Here is a 20,105-nt window from a genome sequence, read left to right as displayed (position 1 = left end):
CACTGCAACCTTATAAGGTAAATGGGCACAGCAAATGGCTTGGGATATTTATCTTTTAATGGATATCCATTGATACAGTTTGCACATAAAAATAAAATCATACAGATAAAATTATTAGTTTATTTGTTTTTCTATTTTCATTTTATAATGTATTCATTTTTTCTTTTACAGTCATCAATTATTTAAAATTACCCTAATTGTTTTAAATGTTTTTTTTTTCTTTTTAATAGTAACACTGCTATAAGTATTCAAAGATAAATAGCTGTAACTATCCAAATATAAACCAAAGACAATCATTTATAGTTTATAATGTCTGCCTTTTGTGGGACTTCCATAGTGTAAAATCATATATTTATTATGATGCCCTAAGCGAATCAATCCTTCACAATTTTCTCTGACAGCCCAACAAATTCACAAGACTTTCAGCTGATTTCATGTCAAAACAGTATATATTAAAGGAACACCATAGCTTCAGGAATACAGACGTGTATTCCTGACACTATAGGTTAGAAAACACCATTTAGGTCCCTGGCCCCTGAAAAAGGAGAGATTACTTATCTTTTTCCAGCACAGTGCAGGTCTCCTTGTGATACCGGAGAAACTGACGGAAGCCAAGCACAGAGAGATGGACACAGGTTTCTTCAGGAAGGAAGAGATTCTTTATTGGATCACCGATCGGGACTCAGAGGGACTAACGTCACCAAAATACAGCAAATTCTGAGCCCCGGACAATAGTGCAGGCTCCTTATATAGGCACATAACTCCTCCCATATTAAGCTCCACCCGCACATTCTCTTGACCAATCAATACAAATAAGAATTAACTTCCTGCTTGACCGCATGGCTTGTCCAGCACAATGGAGGAGGGGGAATACTATATCCTGTATTCTTGCACATGCTCCGTACACTACTGATCGTATCTTGCCTCGTGCAACCAACTGATCGATACGTCAGCATATGCACGTACACATGCCACGTGGTAATCTCGGCCTACTAAATTTATTTTTACCGAGATTCCACCACATTCCCCCCTTTGATGCCTCTTGATATTTTACAATTACTTGAGGCATCACTTTACCTTGGTTTGCATACACCGCAAGTTACCTTGAACCAGACCAGACTTATCTTATGATGTGAATCTTTTAACACTCATCTTCCTGCATTGGTTCTCCCTGATCTAAAGCCTTATACTTATAAATCGCCATTATCTGTGCAGCAGCCTTCCTCTCTGCTATATTTCCTATCAGGCTTTGCACAGACCTAACTACTAGGGGTATAAGACACGGCAGGAGTAGACACAACATTAAAATCAGTAGGACTCCACCTACCACTGCCTTAAGCCCTCCAAACCACTCATACCAGCTACCAAACCAACTACTTGGATTATACCCTTTCCATACCTGAGTAGGCACATGCGCTAGTTTAACCATATGGCTAGTAAGCTCAGCTATTGCTTGCCCTTCGTCATCTATTTGAAGACAGCAATTGCTCAGGTTAAACTTCCCACATACACCTCCCTCTACTGCCAAAAGGTAATCCAAGGCTAATCTATTTTGGTAGACTGCTGTCCTCATCCTGGTGTTATGCTTCGCTAGAAGATTGAGCGCTTGTGATGTTTCGTTAGTGATAATCTCAACCACCGCCTGTAATCTTATAATACGGTTGAGCATATAAATAGGGGTTCTGTAACCAAAGGTACCATCCTCAGCCCACGTGGCTGGCCCATAATAATCTATGATACGCTGGGGAGGCCATTCATTATCTTCCCAAGTGCCTATCTCTATGGGTCCCCTTTTCTTCCTATGATTCACATCATACACTTTAACACCTAAAGTCTCACCTGTTTCAATTGGTAACAAGAAGAAGGATGGTTTGAGCATACCCAACACACATGCCCCTTCCCAGTCCTGTGGCAACTCCGAATAGGCTTTCTTACCACAGATCCAGTACAAATTTGCTGGGGCTCTCCAGGTAGATGTGATGGATAAATCAAACCACACATCCTTTAAATTGGCGTATCTAGCAAACGGGTTAGATGGTTCTGAGACATTTGAAGCCGACCACCAAGTTGTATTCTTTGTATCATCATCATAAGCTTTTTGCCCTAGACAAGTTAATTCTCCTACAGAAGTATTATACATTATTCCTTTCCTTGCTATGCAAACATAACCTATGATGGAGGTCTTTAATCTCCATTCAGATTTACCTCTAACACTCATATGATAATCGGCTTGTGTAGATATTAATTGGTCAACTGCCTCAGAACCGGACATTACCTCCTTTGCTTCCCAAGGCCATTGGTCTCCCATGTTAGTACCTCCACACACATAGCAGTTGGTAACATTAAGACTACCGGCAATACTTTCGGCTAAATCGATGAACAGGTTTTTAGCATTATGGGGGATCTTATTATCTATACTCATCTCTTCATAAAAGGAATGGTATACTTGATGAGTTTGGGAGGATACCGTATCAGTCTCTATCCCTATAAACAATAATGTCCCAGGATCTAAACCCGTCCCGTATATCTGAAACCCAAATAAATTGCCATATTTGTCTAAGAACTTATCGGGGTTATTTATAAGTATATGGATGGGATTACATTCCATAGACTTACAATATGGGCTAGTCGGCAACTTAGTCACTATCATGTCTTTATCTACTGTCTGTCCCCAAGTCGCCCACCCCACACAAGACCAATATGGGCAAAAGTTATAGTCTTTATTTGGGCATCTAGGACTCACATATTTATTTTTACTACTGGGACAAATATATTTATCATTAGACCCATACGTCCTCTCCCATCTAAGATCCCCACATACATTCCACGGCTTTCTACCACTCGATATCGCTTTACACGCATCAAATAGCAGAACACCCGAAGAATGTACGGATTCTAACACCGTCTTATTAATTAGGGTCCCCTGAGGATCTCCATTCCTGAGAGTCAACCAAATTGTACGAGGTTGATACTCCGGACTGAAGCACTTAGGTTCTCCTACTCCTAAATGGCACACACTATAGTCTATATTTAGGTATCTACATCTCGATACATCTCCTTTACACTCGTATTGTGAATGCCAAATTAGGGTTTGGGAAATATGGTTACCTGTTCTCGTAGTCTTAATGCATACCTCACAGCTAGGAGTGTCGGTACCTCTACCTTCCTGAATATAAAAACACATATAAATAAACACTATCAAAAGCACATCTTTCGCCGTCATCCTCAGTCTTCGTCCGTGCGAAGGCGCCTCAGCTTCCAGGATGTGAGGGCTGCAGGGAATGGAGTTCTGCTCGTCTTCACAGGTGTCCCTTCGAGACTTTCCTGGCTTATATACTATGTGTTGGTAAGCGGACAGGCTTTATTATGGCCTTCTCACTCACGCACCAAATCCCAAAAATAATAAAATTTGTAATCCACAATAGTTCCTCGTTACTCCGACTGAGTAGTGCGTTTTAACCGGATCTTGCAGGGATTCTCTGGATCTGCTGTAACTTGCCAAGAATCGACTGCTGCTGGCTTAACCCTGGAGTGATGCATCCACGGAGTCACTTCGGCTACTTTTATCGCGTATGAACTTATCCAGATAGGATTGGATGTTCTTCTTAGCCTTCTGCGGGATGTGGTATTGTCTTAGGCTCACTGGATAAACCCCAAGTTTTAGTTCAATTTTTATAGGTGGAATATTGCGGGCCAGTCCTGGTGGGTTGTTCTCTGCCCAAACTCCTGGTATATTAAATAATGTCTCATCACTCCTAGGGTTTTGGCTAGTCAACGCTGTATAAAGTCGCCACTCTTCTTCCTTTGGTACGGATAATGTCATGATACCTGAAGGTCCATTAAACTTTAAAGATGTTGTTCCATTTGGTAGGAACGTAATCTGCGCTTGTAATTTTGATAGCATATCACGTCCCAGCAATTGGACTGGACATTCAGGCATATAAAGGAATTGATGTTTTATTACGTGGCCTCCCAATGTACAGAGTCGACTTTTAAGAACCGGTTTTTCAGCACTTCTTCCAGTTGCTCCTATCACAGTAATAGTCCTTCCAGATGGAGGAGCAACTAGATTAGTCACCACTGAATGTTCAGCACCAGTGTCGATCATGAACGCACTCCTTTTCCCCCCTATTGATACATCGACCATAGGCTCCGCTCGACCAAGGGGGATGGAGCCCGGTCGGTATCAATAGTCCTCCATGACCGTGTCAGCCAATCCTACGAAGTCCCTACCTTCTCTATCGCGGGACCTTTGCGCTGCTGGGATATACCTGTCTTCCCTAACACTTCCTCTGTTCCCATTACTCCCTCTATAACCATTACTCCCTACGGGGCCTCCTCTACCTCTCGCTCTGCCTCTAAAGTTTCCGTAGCCTGCCCTGGGTAGGTCTCTCTCGTACTGCTCTCTTTGCGGACATTCGTTCCTCCAATGCCCTTCTTCCTTGCAATACGCGCACTGATTCCTACTCAAAGGCTCCCTACTCCATCTACTATCGCCTCTATCTGGGCCCCGTCTATCTACGCCTGCGATCGCTACCGCTAGCATATCAGCCTTTTTACGCATCTTGCGCTCTTCCTCCTTCTTGCTTTCTGTTTCCCTATTCATATAAACCTTATTCGCTACCTCCATTAGTTGGGTGATTGACATACCTGCAAACCCTTCTAACTTTTGTAGCTTGCACTTAATATCTCCGTAAGCTTGGCTGACAAAGGCGGAGTTCACCATTCGGGAATTATCTGCGTCTTCCGGATTAAAGGGGGTATACAAGCGGTATGCCTCCAATAATCGGTCATAAAAGACACTGGGCGCTTCATCGCTTTTCTGAATCACCTCAACTGTCTTCGACATGTTAATAGCTTTCTTTCCTCCGGCTTTCATGCCAGCAATTATAGCGTCTCTATAGGCTCTGAGTTGAGCCATATCAGCACCATTTACGTTCCAATCGGGATCGGTGTTGGGATAATGTGTTGCGGCCCATGCTGATGGATTGGCTTGGTTTAAAGTACGGGCTTTATCCTCTAGTGCTTTAATGGCTGCTTGATTTATTCTTGTCCTTTCCTCATTGTTAAACAAAGTCATTAATAACTGCTGGCAATCAGCCCATGTCGGGTTATGTGTCTGTACTATTGAGGTGAACAGATCAGTCATAGCTTGTGGTTTCTCAGTATACGAGGAATTGTGGGTCTTCCAGTTTAAAAGATCGGTTGTCGTGAATGGGACATATACAAAGACTGGGTCAGCATGTGCCATTTGGCCTGCGGCATCGATATAGGCTGGCCCAGGATTCAGACGAAGAGGCATCTGATAGTGTCTTAATTGTTGGGCACCGGTCAACTGTCGGGTCTGTATGGGGCTACGTGGAGGGGCGTCAGTCATAGGTTCCAGTCGGGGAGAAATAGGGTATGGGGATGTGGGAGCTTGGTTTTGGGAAAAGGTGGTAAATAGAACACTTCGAGTCGAGCTAGATGAAGCTTGACCGGAAGTCTGAAGTGGCGCCAAATCAGGATATTCGTTTTTAATGGGGGTTGGTTCTGATTCCGGAAGGGGAGATTTAGTACGAGGGGGGGTGGATCCTGTACTGGAGGAGGAAGCGGAAGTGGATGGGGGTAATGAGGGGAGGGTTGCAGGACTTCCTGCGTTTGCGTCACTTCCTCTTAACGGAAAGTAAGGGGGCGGCAAAGGGATCTCGGACTCAGGGGGCGTGTCCAAAATGGGCCTAACACCAGTCCTAGTGGACGAACAAGTCCTAGCTACCATGAGGCGACATTGCTCCTCGTGGCATGTCCGGAGCCATTTTGGCGAGTCATTTACGGCCTGTCTCCAACAATCAACATAAGGAAACTGGCCGTAAAGTTCAGGCCTACCTGATACAGCCACGTGTAAGCGCTGTACCAGAGTTGGATCCAAACTGCCACGTGGCGGCCATGCCGCAACCAAAGTAGGCCACTCCCTAGTACACAAAGTGACCAAACGTACAGGAGACATTTTAACCCCAAAATCACAAGTTTTGAATCCCTTTTTAAAATTCTTCACCATACAACCTAAGGGATCCGGAATCGTTGACTGCGACGCACCCATACTTAACAATGGAACGTCGTCGACAACGAATACTATACACGCGTACTATTCAACAGTCACACCCGTTTCCTCTGGCAACAGCACCACGTGGTACGGTTACCAAGTGAAACGTACACAATAACAATAAACACTCAGGGAATTCCCGTACACACACAGCTGTTACACCAGTCACTATATAATCAATATTATGCCCTTTGGCGTAACTATACAGTCACCCACGCTATAATTCTCTATATACGAATTACCCGTCTATACCACACCCGAGTAACATCGTCTTTTACAAATAGCGGTTACAGTACGGTTAGCATAGGTCAAAGCACAAGTTAAGGTCACAATACAATTATTAGTGGTTATGGTGTTAAACATGCAATGGACGACAATGATTAGTACTTATATACAGTGTCAGTAAATATACAGGGTTATGGTACCGTGCACTATAATACAGCAACACACTATTAACACTCTCGCTAGACGGCTGAGCTCGCGCTATCTAACAAGATATACACTTTACTAAACAATCGTTAACACATTTACAATTCCCAACTAAACTATTGGCCAGTACCTTGATGGACTACCTAAAACTATATACACCCGTTTTGGTTAGCCACACTGCCCAATCACCACATATAGCGAGCTAGAGAACCGAATTTACACAGGCGCCTCTTAGTCGCACTATCAAAAGTCTAGTGGGTTCCAAATTTACACGCCTTCCCACTTAGCCCAGATAGGTTGAGAGCTAGCGAACCGAATTTACACAGGCGCCGCTTAGTCTCCCGGTCCCTCCGACCTAGCGAACGTAATATACACCCTAGAACGCTAGTCTAGACAAGACACCGGTGTCCGGCTAGGGCTATTTACACCAGGACCCCGCCTGACTAACAAAATCAAACGGTCTGACTAAAGAGCGTTCGATCGAGCGGTGCGCCTTCGCTCCTTCCCTCCGACAGAGGGGGCAGATACACAGATTCAAAACCCCTTTGGGCCTACCGCACAATCGGTATACCCCTAGTGGGTCCTGCCGTCTAAAACAGCAGTTGTCTTACCTCCTCGTTCCTGAACCTGAGTTCACACTCATCGACGGGGACACCTCAGCACTTCTCACGTAGAGGCCAATGATCTCCTGGACAACAGACCAGTGGCGCCGAGACGAAGGGAGGTCCACGCAGAAGTTCAGGGGTGCAGCCGTAGAGAACGTGGGCAAAGATAGACCGTCTCACGCCTCTGCCTCTCAGCTACCGTTGAACGATGAGCTTCCCGGCCAATGCACCAAATGATACCGGAGAAACTGACGGAAGCCAAGCACAGAGAGATGGACACAGGTTTCTTCAGGAAGGAAGAGATTCTTTATTGGATCACCGATCGGGACTCAGAGGGACTAACGTCACCAAAATACAGCAAATTCTGAGCCCCGGACAATAGTGCAGGCTCCTTATATAGGCACATAACTCCTCCCATATTAAGCTCCACCCGCACATTCTCTTGACCAATCAATACAAATAAGAATTAACTTCCTGCTTGACCGCATGGCTTGTCCAGCACAATGGAGGAGGGGGAATACTATATCCTGTATTCTTGCACATGCTCCGTACACTACTGATCGTATCTTGCCTCGTGCAACCAACTGATCGATACGTCAGCATATGCACGTACACATGCCACGTGGTAATCTCGGCCTACTAAATTTATTTTTACCGAGATTCCACCACATTCCCCCCTTTGATGCCTCTTGATATTTTACAATTACTTGAGGCATCACTTTACCTTGGTTTGCATACACCGCAAGTTACCTTGAACCAGACCAGACTTATCTTATGATGTGAATCTTTTAACACTCATCTTCCTGCATTGGTTCTCCCTGATCTAAAGCCTTATACTTATAAATCGCCATTATCTGTGCAGCAGCCTTCCTCTCTGCTATATTTCCTATCAGGCTTTGCACAGACCTAACTACTAGGGGTATAAGACACGGCAGGAGTAGACACAACATTAAAATCAGTAGGACTCCACCTACCACTGCCTTAAGCCCTCCAAACCACTCATACCAGCTACCAAACCAACTACTTGGATTATACCCTTTCCATACCTGAGTAGGCACATGCGCTAGTTTAACCATATGGCTAGTAAGCTCAGCTATTGCTTGCCCTTCGTCATCTATTTGAAGACAGCAATTGCTCAGGTTAAACTTCCCACATACACCTCCCTCTACTGCCAAAAGGTAATCCAAGGCTAATCTATTTTGGTAGACTTCTGTCCTCATCCTGGTGTTATGCTTCGCTAGAAGATTGAGCGCTTGTGATGTTTCGTTAGTGATAATCTCAACCACCGCCTGTAATCTTATAATACGGTTGAGCATATAAATAGGGGTTCTGTAACCAAAGGTACCATCCTCAGCCCACGTGGCTGGCCCATAATAATCTATGATACGCTGGGGAGGCCATTCATTATCTTCCCAGGTGCCTATCTCTATGGGTCCCCTTTTCTTCCTATGATTCACATCATACACTTTAACACCTAAAGTCTCACCTGTTTCAATTGGTAACAAGAAGAAGGATGGTTTGAGCATACCCAACACACATGCCCCTTCCCAGTCCTGTGGCAACTCCGAATAGGCTTTCTTACCACAGATCCAGTACAAATTTGCTGGGGCTCTCCAGGTAGATGTGATGGATAAATCAAACCACACATCCTTTAAATTGGCGTATCTAGCAAACGGGTTAGATGGTTCTGAGACATTTGAAGCCGACCACCAAGTTGTATTCTTTGTATCATCATCATAAGCTTTTTGCCCTAGACAAGTTAATTCTCCTACAGAAGTATTATACATTATTCCTTTCCTTGCTATGCAAACATAACCTATGATGGAGGTCTTTAATCTCCATTCAGATTTACCTCTAACACTCATATGATAATCGGCTTGTGTAGATATTAATTGGTCAACTGCCTCAGAACCGGACATTACCTCCTTTGCTTCCCAAGGCCATTGGTCTCCCATGTTAGTACCTCCACACACATAGCAGTTGGTAACATTAAGACTACCGGCAATACTTTCGGCTAAATCGATGAACAGGTCACCTCCTTGGTTGAGATAATCAGGAGATGCTGATTGGCGCAGCGCAGTGTTTTGCTGCGCATGTGCTTGTAACGGATCGACGGGCACCCCGACTGGGTACCTCCGTTGAAGGATGCTCCCAGCGCTTCCTGAGGACTCCAAGCACTGCAGCAGACACCATAACCACCGTAGACTCCTCCAGAGAGCTTAGCAGTGATTTAGCAAGGGAATATGACAAGCATAGCAATCCCTTGTAGCAGATTCCCCCAATAAGAGACGGCACTCCAAATTGAGGGTAAAGTAGAACTGACTGTACTGGCACATACAGCCTCTTTTATTCACAATCCACAAACATAGTACTGCCCACAGGGTTTGTAAATACAACCAATCAATCTGTACAATACACACAGGCACTCCCACACAAAATCCTCCCCTCTGCCTGTGATATGATTACTGAACACAATGGGTAATCTAATTATCACAGGCAGAGAAATACAGTTTTATAAAACATATCACAGGGACCCCAAAACATGCAAAAACCCCATTTAACGTATATCATCAGAACCGGGGGATCTGGGTGAACCACATATCCACCCAGATCCGTTCAGTGGTTTGGAAGATACAGTGTAATGCAGATTCCGCAGAACATATACAGGCTATATGTGAAATAATCACTGTATAATGTGTCCCCTGTTGTATAGTTTAAAACTACTGGACGATGTCTTTGTGCACCAAATACCGGCGAGATGGCACCATGTAGAAAAGTCACAACAGTGTCTGTGAGTTAAAATGGTCGCCATCCATTGTTCTCACCATGTGCTTCATCCAATGTTCTCACCATGTGCCTCTGATACATGAAATGGTGGCCACCCAGTAACTCCACAGTATGTCCCCAGATGGTTCTTAAAGGGCCAGTAGCAGCATAATACAATACAACATGCCCAAATCCTGTATTTAAAGTGTCAAATCTCCCAGGGGCCATAGTCAGCAGGCAGGAGGCGGGCAAACATGCTTCTCCAATGCCCAGTGGTGAGGTTGGTTCCGCCACAGTGCTTTATCCTCCTAATGTTTTCCAGCATTGGATTGGCTAAGATTATTATTAATTTTGATGATCTCAGCCAATCCAATGCTGGAAAACATTGGGAGGGTAAAGAGCATGCGCAACAAAAAACTGCTCTGCGCCAATCAGCATCTCTTCACACTGTGCCCAGGAAGCAACTCTAATAGACGTCTGAGTGACTGTCACTACAGGGGTTATTAGGCGCCATTTCTCTAAAAAGGCAGTGTTTACAGTAAAATACCTACAGGGACAGACAGTGGACACCAGAGCAAGGATATTAAGCTGTGGTTGTTCTGGTGACTATAGTGTCCCTTTAAATACATGTACTTTGTATTTAATATGATGCCCTCGTGCCCACTAAAGGAGCTGTTACATAACAAATTAGCAATAAGTAAAACACAGACTATCTTATTTTTTCTTAAATGATAACTGTAACGTTTTTTTTTTCGACAATCTTTATTTTTCAATTTTCAAAACGAGTTACAAAACATCAATATCAGAGAACATGTTTACGATATTACGTTTCGAATGTCAGTTAACAAATAATCGTAAGCAGACCCTAGGCAAACATATTTAGAAGCGAAGTGTGCTAGTCTGAACAGTATTATCAACTTCCGTAATAGAGTAAATTAACCTGGATACATTGGGGGTGTCAGAAGTATAGTTGTACACATGTGGAAAACTACTGGGTTAAATATAAGGTTGTCTAGCGTCATGGTAGCAGTTTAGTGATATGATTTTATACATCTACACATCTGCAGGTAGTTTCCACCTGTCGTATCTCGTCTCCACTTTTCTCTCTACCTATTCCTCTCTTCATGTTTTTGTGTTGACATTCTTTATTTTTGAAGTTGAATCACAGTAGCGTAACATACAAATTACGTGTACACATTGGGCATATGCGGTTGTGCATTTTGAACAGTTAGATGGTCGTTCCGTCCACCTCCCCTTCCCCCTCCTCCCCCTCCCCCCTGTGTGGTAGCATTCCGATCTAGGTCCGGTCTTCGTCGTCATATTGTGTGTGAAGCGTATCGTTGTATTGGCTACCTGTTGTATGCATTTGTATGGGCAGGTAATTAGGTGTATATATTTTGTTTTCGTTTTCGTTTCGGTATGTACGGGTATAGTGTAAGCTCGCGGGCAGCTCATGTAGCCGCGTATGCGGTGTTTGGGGAAGCGGTAACTGCTCCGGTTTGTGGTGTGACCCCGTGTCAGGCTATTCTTAGTGTGGGTTTTGGTTAGTGGGGGGCATTTGTCGAGCTTTGGTGGTATAGCGTAGTCCCTGGACATATAGCTAGGTGTAGGCGTGTACCTTTGGTTGGAGTATCATCTCAAGTGTCCGTTGTCACGAGAGCTCGGGTTAGCATAGCTTTCAGTTGCACTTGTTGTTGCACGTTGGGTCTGGGTCCAGGGATAGGCTTCGTGTGCAGTATCATCTACATCAGTCGTCTAGGTATCTCTGTAGGGTTGTGTATGTCGTCTAACCGGGTTTAGGGTGTTGTCTACTGCTTTACCACAGTCTGGTAGTCCCGTCATTCACCTTTCGCGATTTTCCGTACTCTCTTTCGCGCGGTGTCATGTTCCTAGTTGGGTGTGTGGAGTAAGCGTTTGTCGTGCTTGGTTGTCGGTGGACAGGGGGTAGATTTGTTTATAGGGTGCCTAAGTTCGTCTTCTGCTTCAGGGTGTCTTGTAGCCCTATGACCCTGTGTGGGGCGGTGTAGTCTCTGTCGATATCTCTAACCCTAGCCCTGTTTCCTCTCGTATATGGCAATGAGAGATCTAGGTCAACTGGCCTTTGTATATTAGTCGTGTTGCCTGTTCATCTCTGGTCGCCTGACCCCTCTAGCCTTTAGCGACTGTCTGTTAGGGCCTAGCTGTATAGTCCGTGGGGTACCGCTAGTATGTGTCCTTGTGGTATTACCCCGAACTTCGAGTGGGGGGACATATTCAGGTGTGCGAATCTGTTTGTTGTGGTCCTGCTCGCAGTTGTCCGTTGTCTTGTCGCGAAGCCCGCGCCGCTGCGGCGGTCACCCCGCTCCCCCCTGTGCCAGCTCGTGTGGCCCTTTTTGACACATAGTCCATCCAGGGAAACCACGTCAGTGCACATTTGTCCGAGCGTCCCTGCAGTGAGGCCGTCATCATTTCGAAGTTGTAGATTGTTTCAATTCTATCTATCCATTGTTGAAAGGTAGGGACAATCGGGCTCTTCCACATTGTTGGGATAAGCGTTTTTGCCGCCGTTAGCAAGTGGATGGTAAGGCCCCTTTTGTATTTCTTCGGAGTTATGTGTGTGTGATTCAGGAGCATCGGTAGCGGCTGTAGCGGGATTTCCATTCCCGTGACTTTGTTGATTGTTCGGTGTATCATTTGCCAGTATGGCACGATATGGGGGCATGTCCACCAAATGTGGAGCCCTGTGCCCTCATCCGTGCCGCATCTCCAGCATTCTCCTGATATCGATTCGTGCATGTGTTTTAGCACATCTGGGGTCCTGTACCAGTGTGTCAGTATCTTATAGTTGCACTCTTGAAATTTAGTGCATATGGATCCTTTGTGAGTCAGCTGAAAAATGTTCCCCCATTCGAGGTCTGTCAGTTCAACCCCTGTCTCCCTTTCCCAGCGCTCTGTGAAGCCAAGTGGGCTCTTGTCCCCGTTGTGTTGCAGGACAGTGTATAGATGCGATACTCCGTGTGTGAGGTGTTGTCTGGCAGCGCAGATGTGTTCCAGTTGTTGGAGTGGGCGGTGTAAATGAGTTTTACCTGTCACCGCGTTGACGCATGTTTTTATCTGGTGGTATCGAAATTCATCTAGTCTGGTCGGTCTGCGGCCTTGTAGGAGTTCTTCCAGTGTCTTCAAATTCGTTCCATTGCACCATTGGCGTATGTACACCCAGTCCGTCGCTCCGAAGTTTCGAAGATCCGCGGGGTTTAGCCCTCCTGCAAGTGTCGGGTTATTGGTTATGGGCGTGAGCGGGTTAGGTGATGTCGTGAGATTCTTATTGTATCGTACTCTGCACCAGACCCTCAGAGTGGCATCCATCATTGGATTCCCTATTCGCATGTCTCCTAGTGTAGCTTCGCCCAACCATAGTAGTGCGGGGATCTTCCCCCGCGCTTGGTGTAGCTCTATTTGTACCCATAGTTTAGTGCTCGGGTTGGCGTGCCAATCGACTAGTCGGTGGAGGTGTGTTGCTTGGTAGTATGTAATGATGGACGGCAGCCCCGTGCCACCCTCACTCTTAGGTCGCTCTAGGGTCGATCTACGTATGCGTGCTGGCTTCTGGTGCCATATGAATCGTCTGATGGCAGTTGTTAACGTCTGGAAAAAGTCTTGTGGGATGATTGTGGGCAGTGTCTGGAAGAGGTATAGGATACGGGGCATGACGTTCATCTTGATAGCATTTATTCGGCCGAACCACGAGATGTACTGTGTCGTCCATTTCTTTATGTCCTGTTGCAAGGTTACAAGGAGGGGCGCGAAGTTTAGCTGGTATATCTGTGTGATGTTTTTTGGTAGCCAGATTCCCAGGTATCGCAGTTTGGTTGTGCATGGTTTGAGCGGGTACTGTGTGCGCATGTGTTGTTGGAGGGCGGCATTTCGGGTGAGTGGCAACGCCTCCGACTTATCCAGGTTGAGTTTCAGGTTGGACACCTCGTTGTATTTCCGGAACGCCTCCAGCAGGTTAGGTGTCGAAATCCTGGGCTGTTCCAAAAAGAAGAGCATATCGTCGGCGTATGCTGCCACTCGGTGTTCCTGTCTGCCTATGCGGAGCCCCGTGATTCCTCCATCTCGCCGGACCGCTTCAAGAAAGGGTTCAAGGGTGAGCGCGAATAGCAGGGGTGACATGGGGCAGCCCTGGCGCGTCCCGTTGCGTATGTCAAAGGAGTCCGTTAGTGCTCCATTGACTCGTATCCGTGCCGACGGTGTGGTGTATAATGCTGCAATCCAGGATCGTAGGTGCGGCCCAAAGCCCATGTGTCTCAGCGTCTCCGCCATGAAGGTCCAGTCTACCCGGTCGAACGCCTTTTCAGCGTCAGTGGACAGCAACAACATGTCCCGGTCTTCCGCCATAGCCAGGTGGATGATGTTAAGGGCTCGGATGGTATTGTACCTGGCTTCTCTCCCTGGTATGAATCCGACCTGGTCTGGGTGTACCAGTTCCGGGAGTACTAGGGTTAACCTAAGGGCCATAGCTTTGGCGAAGAGTTTTAAGTCCGCGTTCAGCAGCGAGATCGGCCGGTAGCTGGCACAGTTCGACGGGTCTTTGCCGTGCTTTGGAATGATAGTGATTGTCGCCCTTAGGGTGTCGGTGTGGAATTGACCTCCGGTTCGTATGGAGTTGATGCCCATCAGGAGTCTGGGCAGGAGGATGTCCTTGAAGGTGCGTATGTAGGAGACTGGGAGTCTATCTGGTCCCGGGGCTCTATGCGGTTTCGTGTGTTTCAGTGCTGCCGCTAGTTCTTCGAGCTCCAGGGGCAGTTCTAGGTCGGCTTCCTGCTCTGGGGTGAGCTTGCGTTGAACATATTCCTCCAGGTATGAGGCTATCCGCTCCTGGTATTGTCCTGCCGCCTGCCTTGTTCGGTTCTGTGTCTGGTCATAGAGGGTCGTGTAGTAGTCCCGGAATGATTTTAATATACCCTCAGGGAGTCGTGTCATGGCATCCCCGGTCGTGCGGATCTTATGGATGTGCTGTGTTCTCCTCTTCTCCCTCAGCATCTTCGCTAGTAATCTGCCACTTTTATCAGAGTGTTCATAGTAAAATCTGGATGTTTTCCTTGCGGTGTGGAGCAGGTTTTGGGACAGTATTCCCCTGAGTTCTCTGTGTTTCTCGGTGAGGCGGAGGAACGTGCCCTCGTCTAGAGTATTCTTGTGGTCCCTCTCTAAGTCTGCTATTTGTTTCGTCAGGTCAATGATGTGCATCCTCCGATTTTTCTTGCGGGTGGTTCCCGCTGCAATAAGGTGTCCTCTGATGACACATTTGTGTGCCTCCCACAGAGTTAACGGTGGGGTATCTGGGTTGTCATTAGTGGAGAAGTATTCAGTTAGGGTGTTAGTTACCTCGGTGGTGAGTTCCAGGTCATCTAGTAGGGATTCGTTCAGTTTCCACTGTCTTTCTCGTGGCTTGTAGAGTGGTGAGCTGGTGCGCATCAGGACTGGTGCGTGGTCGGAGAAGTCCATCAAACCTATATCTGCTGTGAGAAGTAAGTTGAGATATTCCTGGGCCATGAATATGTAATCTATACGACTGTAGTGTGTGTGGACCGCTGAGTAGTGGGTATAGTCTCGAGCATCCGGGTGGTATGCCCTCCAACAGTCCACGAGTCCCGACTTGTGTAGGGAGCGTTGTATATCCCGTAGACAGTGTGAGGGGATCGCGCTCTGGCCCCTGGAGGTATCCACTCGGGGCTCTATGGGAATGTTTAGGTCCCCGGCCACCACCAGCAGGCCTTCCCTGAACCTCTCGAGCTTGGTCAGGGTCCGGCTCAGGAAGACGTGCTGTTTTTTATTTGGTCCGTATAAGCATGCAAAGGTGTATACGCGGTCCGCTATCGTGCCCTTGAGGAAGAGGTATCGTCCGTTGGGGTCTGTCAGGGTGTCCGTGCATTGGAATGGGGTCGTGTGAGCGAAAAGGATCGCAACCGCAGCTCTATTGGCTTCGGCATGATTTGCGTAAAATCACAGTGGGAAGCGCCGATTCTCCAGTTTGGGTGCGTCTCGGCCTCTGAGGTGGGTCTCCTGCAGGAACGCCACGGATGCTCCCGCTGTCCATAGTCGCCGGTGCAAGTGCGAGCGCTTTTCCGGCGTGTTGAGTAACTGTAACGTTTTTATTACATTTATAATGAATTGGTATACAGAGAGCCAAGATGGAGGAGCCAAATACCAGGATAGATTTAAATACAATGGTTTGGATTTAAACGATTCTATGCTGTTTTGCCTGACATTGTTAAAAATCTGAAATTTTGATTTGCACATTTGTTAAAGGAACACTTTGGGTACCATAACAACTTTCTTAAAAAAATGTTTTTGCATAGCAAGGAGGTCCTCTATGCTGGCTTTACTTTAGAGGTTAATCTGTTCACAAATGGTTTAACCCCAAAGTCTCCTCTCGCTCTGGCCCATCCAACACCCACTTGCCCATCACTCACACAGGGCTACTTACTAAAGCGATAATTGAAAGTGAATTTAAAATGTAAGGCCAGTGTAGCCAAACTGAAAGTGAAGCTAACTGAGAATTTCTCCGGTTCCGCTATCAACAGAGCCACTATGACTTTACAGCAGAAGTGTTTATTGCTTATCTTATTAGACATTAAAAAAAAATATGTTTATTTTATTTCTTATCTTATGCGACATAAAAAAAAATTATGTTTATTTTATGATACCTGATCATTTAGTTTGAAGAAATATTAAAAAAATAGACACCAGAAGAATTTGCAGGAAAAAAATACCAATCAATATTCTTCAGTACACACTGATTTTTTTTTAATCAGCAAATGATTTATGAAAAAAAAAACAGAGACAATTTTAAAATAGGTTAAATAATAATAATAATAAAGTTGAAAATAGACTGGACCCACGCAGATACGAAGAAAGAAAGGACACACTCCTTCAGCTGTGTTGTGACATATTTATTTATTAAAAAAATGGCAAAAAACTGTAGCAAATAAATTGGATGTTTATCAACTTGTTCATACGATGCTAAGAAATTGAAGGCTAAAATCCTGCTAAAAAGACATGTTTGGAGCATGAATGAAACTGTACATATTAATTGAAAAAAATATTTGCAGATTGCATCTGCTGCCAAACTATAGTTTAATTTTATGTTCGTAAATTGCCAACATCAACAGGCACAGCCATCCAAGAAGAAGTCCTAGATTTTGCAGGAAAAACATTAACCACGGCCTTTGCGTCTGAATATGAGTCATTTCAGGTAGCTAAAAAAAGAAAGAGAAAATGACTCAAGAAAATGAATACATAAAATAAAAAAATATATACATTTCAGCATTTAGAGAGTATTAAATATATTTCATGTTGGATTCTCACTCTATATGCAATTAATTTCTTAACAGTTATGAAATTAATGGGTCCCGACTCCCTCTAGGCAACTAGACAACCTAGATGGATATTAAAGTCTTAAAGTAAGTTAACTCTTCTTGTTTAATATGCGTTATACAAATTTTCCAAGCTTTGCAAAACATACATTCTGCAACTAAAATTTTCAGTCGCATCTCGTTCATCTACAGGACTACAGGAAAAGATTGTTGATTACAGATGCATATACTATGTTTTTTGCATGTGTATTTTTCCATTAGTTTGTCAAAGGGGACAACAGTTCACAGACACTAGAGAGGCTCGCCACCATTACCTGGTTTTATTCTCATTAGTGTTCAGGGCTCTCATGTCCATTTTGAGAGTTTTCAGATTCACGTGCATAGGTAGATTTTACTAACATTTCATTCTGATAGGGGGGTGTTCCCATCATATACTGTCTAAGCCTAGCTTTGCAGGCATGGCCAGATTTCCCATAGTGAAATACCTCTTTCCAGCACCCTTGGTTCTCTCCCCCACAGTGAGCCGAAGAAACTGCAGAAGAGCGTGCAGCGATGATATCAGCAACATAACCCCCCTTGACCCACTTAAGTTAGTGCTGAACCTCCCCTCACACTGCTGGGCAAGGGGGAAATTTAGAAGAGAGACACAGGGGAAGGAGGTAAGACTAGTAATGAAAAACTGGGAAAGGGGGGACATACGAGGAGAACAAGTGATTGAAAGGGGAGATTACAGGGCACAGGTGAAAGCAGGGTGGAAGAGTAGAACAGGTGATTTAAGAAGGAGATAAGAGGGAATCAGGTTAAGGATGGGAACAAAGAAGATGGGAACAAGTGAGAAACAGAGGAAGGAAGATGGGTACAAGTGTGTAATTGGGAAAGAAGAGAGGGACAAATGAGGGATGGGGAAAGAGGAGGGAACTAGTAAGGAAAAGGGGGGAACGAGAAGAGAGTACTACTATAGAAATGGAGGGTAATGCGAAGAAGGGGATGGGTGGAGAGAAACACATGTGAGGGAGAGATAGATATGGGCAGATGGGAATTGGAAACACAGTGCATTAACACACCTATACATGCACAGTAAATGCCTACACATGCACACTAACACATCACATAAAAATGGTCCAGCATGCACACACTGTCATTCTATAAAACACACCACTATATTCACACACTAGCACTCTACACAAATACACCCCTCCTGCACTCACTAACACTTCACACAAATATTCTCTTACATACACACTGCCATTCAGCCTCTTAAGCATACTCTGAACTGATCATATTCCCCTATCCACCCAGTCAGATAGTCCAATCTTACCTCCCAGTCCCACCTTACATACCCTGTCACATTCACACACACTAACATGTCACCTAATGCCAACCAATCACCCACCTAGTCATATTCACCATGCAGTCATACCACAAACTAGTCACATTCATCCATCCAATCATACACACACTCAGGCCTTAAGACAGCGGAGATGGTTAATTCAGCCCTGTTTGCAGGTCCTGGTCAATAACTTTCCAGGTTGCACTAAACAACGCATTCTAGTGACCTATCCTGACAAGACGTGAGAGAGGTAAGTCTTCACCAGTCTGTTTATAACTCCAATATGCTCAACAAAATCCTCTACCAATCATGTATTTCTGATGTCTGATGTCGTATACAAAACCATTTAACTTAGTATGTGAACCCTTTCAATTGTTCTACCCAAACTAAAGCATATTAATTAGACCAAAGCATATTCGGTCACATGTCAGTATATTATTTTCCAATCAAGTTCAATTTTGTCTCTAGCAAATACTGTCGTGTTTGAGCACAATCTAACAAACGCTAGTCATTTTTCTAACAACATATGTCAAGGCCAGTCCTGTTTCCAGTTATCTTTGTCCAATCTATCTTGGTATCAGTTCATTTCATGTCTAGAGCCTTATCTTACTGCGGCTTCTGGTTCATTGATTTAGTATACCACAGTCCTGCCATATTTTATAGTTGCACTGGTTATCAGCAAAGTACAAGTGATTGCAAGAAAGGCTTAAACTGTTTATAACAGCAGCTGTTATAGCTGAGCATTCACTAGAACTTAATTATGAGCCATTATTTTATTCATTTATTTGAGCGAACCTGACCACATACAATGTTGTTAGTACAAACAATAATACAGTGTCAGGAATGTTGCTGAGTTAATTCTGAATAAATTATCTGGGATTACAAGGGAACCATCATTTCTCTGGGATTTACACAATTGAATACAACTGTAAATCACCTATAACTTGATCTATTTTGTAAAAGCTTCGAGAATCAATAAATTCTTATGGGTTGTCAAAAAATGATGGTGTTTAAAGGGATAATATAGTGTAAAGAACACAAATCTGTATTCCTATCACTATAGTTCCCTTTGCCTCCCCTCTCCCTCGCAGACCCCAGGCAATAAAGGGTTAAAACCAAATTTAAATCACTTACCCGATGCCAGTGCCGATCTCCCTCTGCGCTGGGTCGGCGCTTCGCCTCCTCGTATGTCATCTCACGAGGGGTGGAGCTAATGCACATGTGCGGTGAGTGCATTAGATCCTCCCCATAGGAAAGCATTGCCTCAATGCTTTTCTTTGGGGATTTAACTGATGCTGGATGTCCTACTGCAGCGCGTGAGGATATCCAGCGTCAGTTAAGTGACGTTAAGACTGGTAAGATCCCGAAAGTGCCTCTAGTGACTGTCTGGTAGATAGCCACTCAAGGCTGTCTTTGTGCTGCAAAGTAATAATTGAATTTTTTCTAAAACTGCAATGTTTTACACTTTAGGACAAAGGGCAATAGGGACACTGTACCAAGACGACTTCAATGAGCTGAAGTGGTCTGGGGGCCAATAG

At 44.9% G+C, this 20,105-nt stretch overlaps 1 protein-coding gene across 2 annotated transcripts in view; it reads right to left on the bottom strand.

The window, feature by feature from the left end:
* The window catches only part of SLC39A12 (solute carrier family 39 member 12), a 106,985-nt gene that overhangs the window by 9,646 nt on the left and 77,234 nt on the right, over positions 1-20,105 (bottom strand). The window contains exon 13 of one of the 2 annotated variants that reach the window (XM_063452509.1): positions 16,812-17,120. The exons of the other annotated variant lie outside the window; for it this stretch is intronic. Coding sequence (XP_063308579.1) covers positions 16,992-17,120 — 129 coding nt within the window. The 3' untranslated portion in view covers positions 16,812-16,991. Of the gene's footprint in view, positions 1-16,811; positions 17,121-20,105 lie in introns of those variants that run through there. 2 annotated transcript variants of the gene reach the window in all.

The sequence above is a fragment of the Pelobates fuscus genome, chromosome 4, assembly GCF_036172605.1.
Source record: "Pelobates fuscus isolate aPelFus1 chromosome 4, aPelFus1.pri, whole genome shotgun sequence".
Taxonomy (NCBI): Eukaryota; Metazoa; Chordata; class Amphibia; order Anura; family Pelobatidae; genus Pelobates; species Pelobates fuscus.
This window is presented reverse-complemented; position numbering and strand designations above follow the sequence as displayed.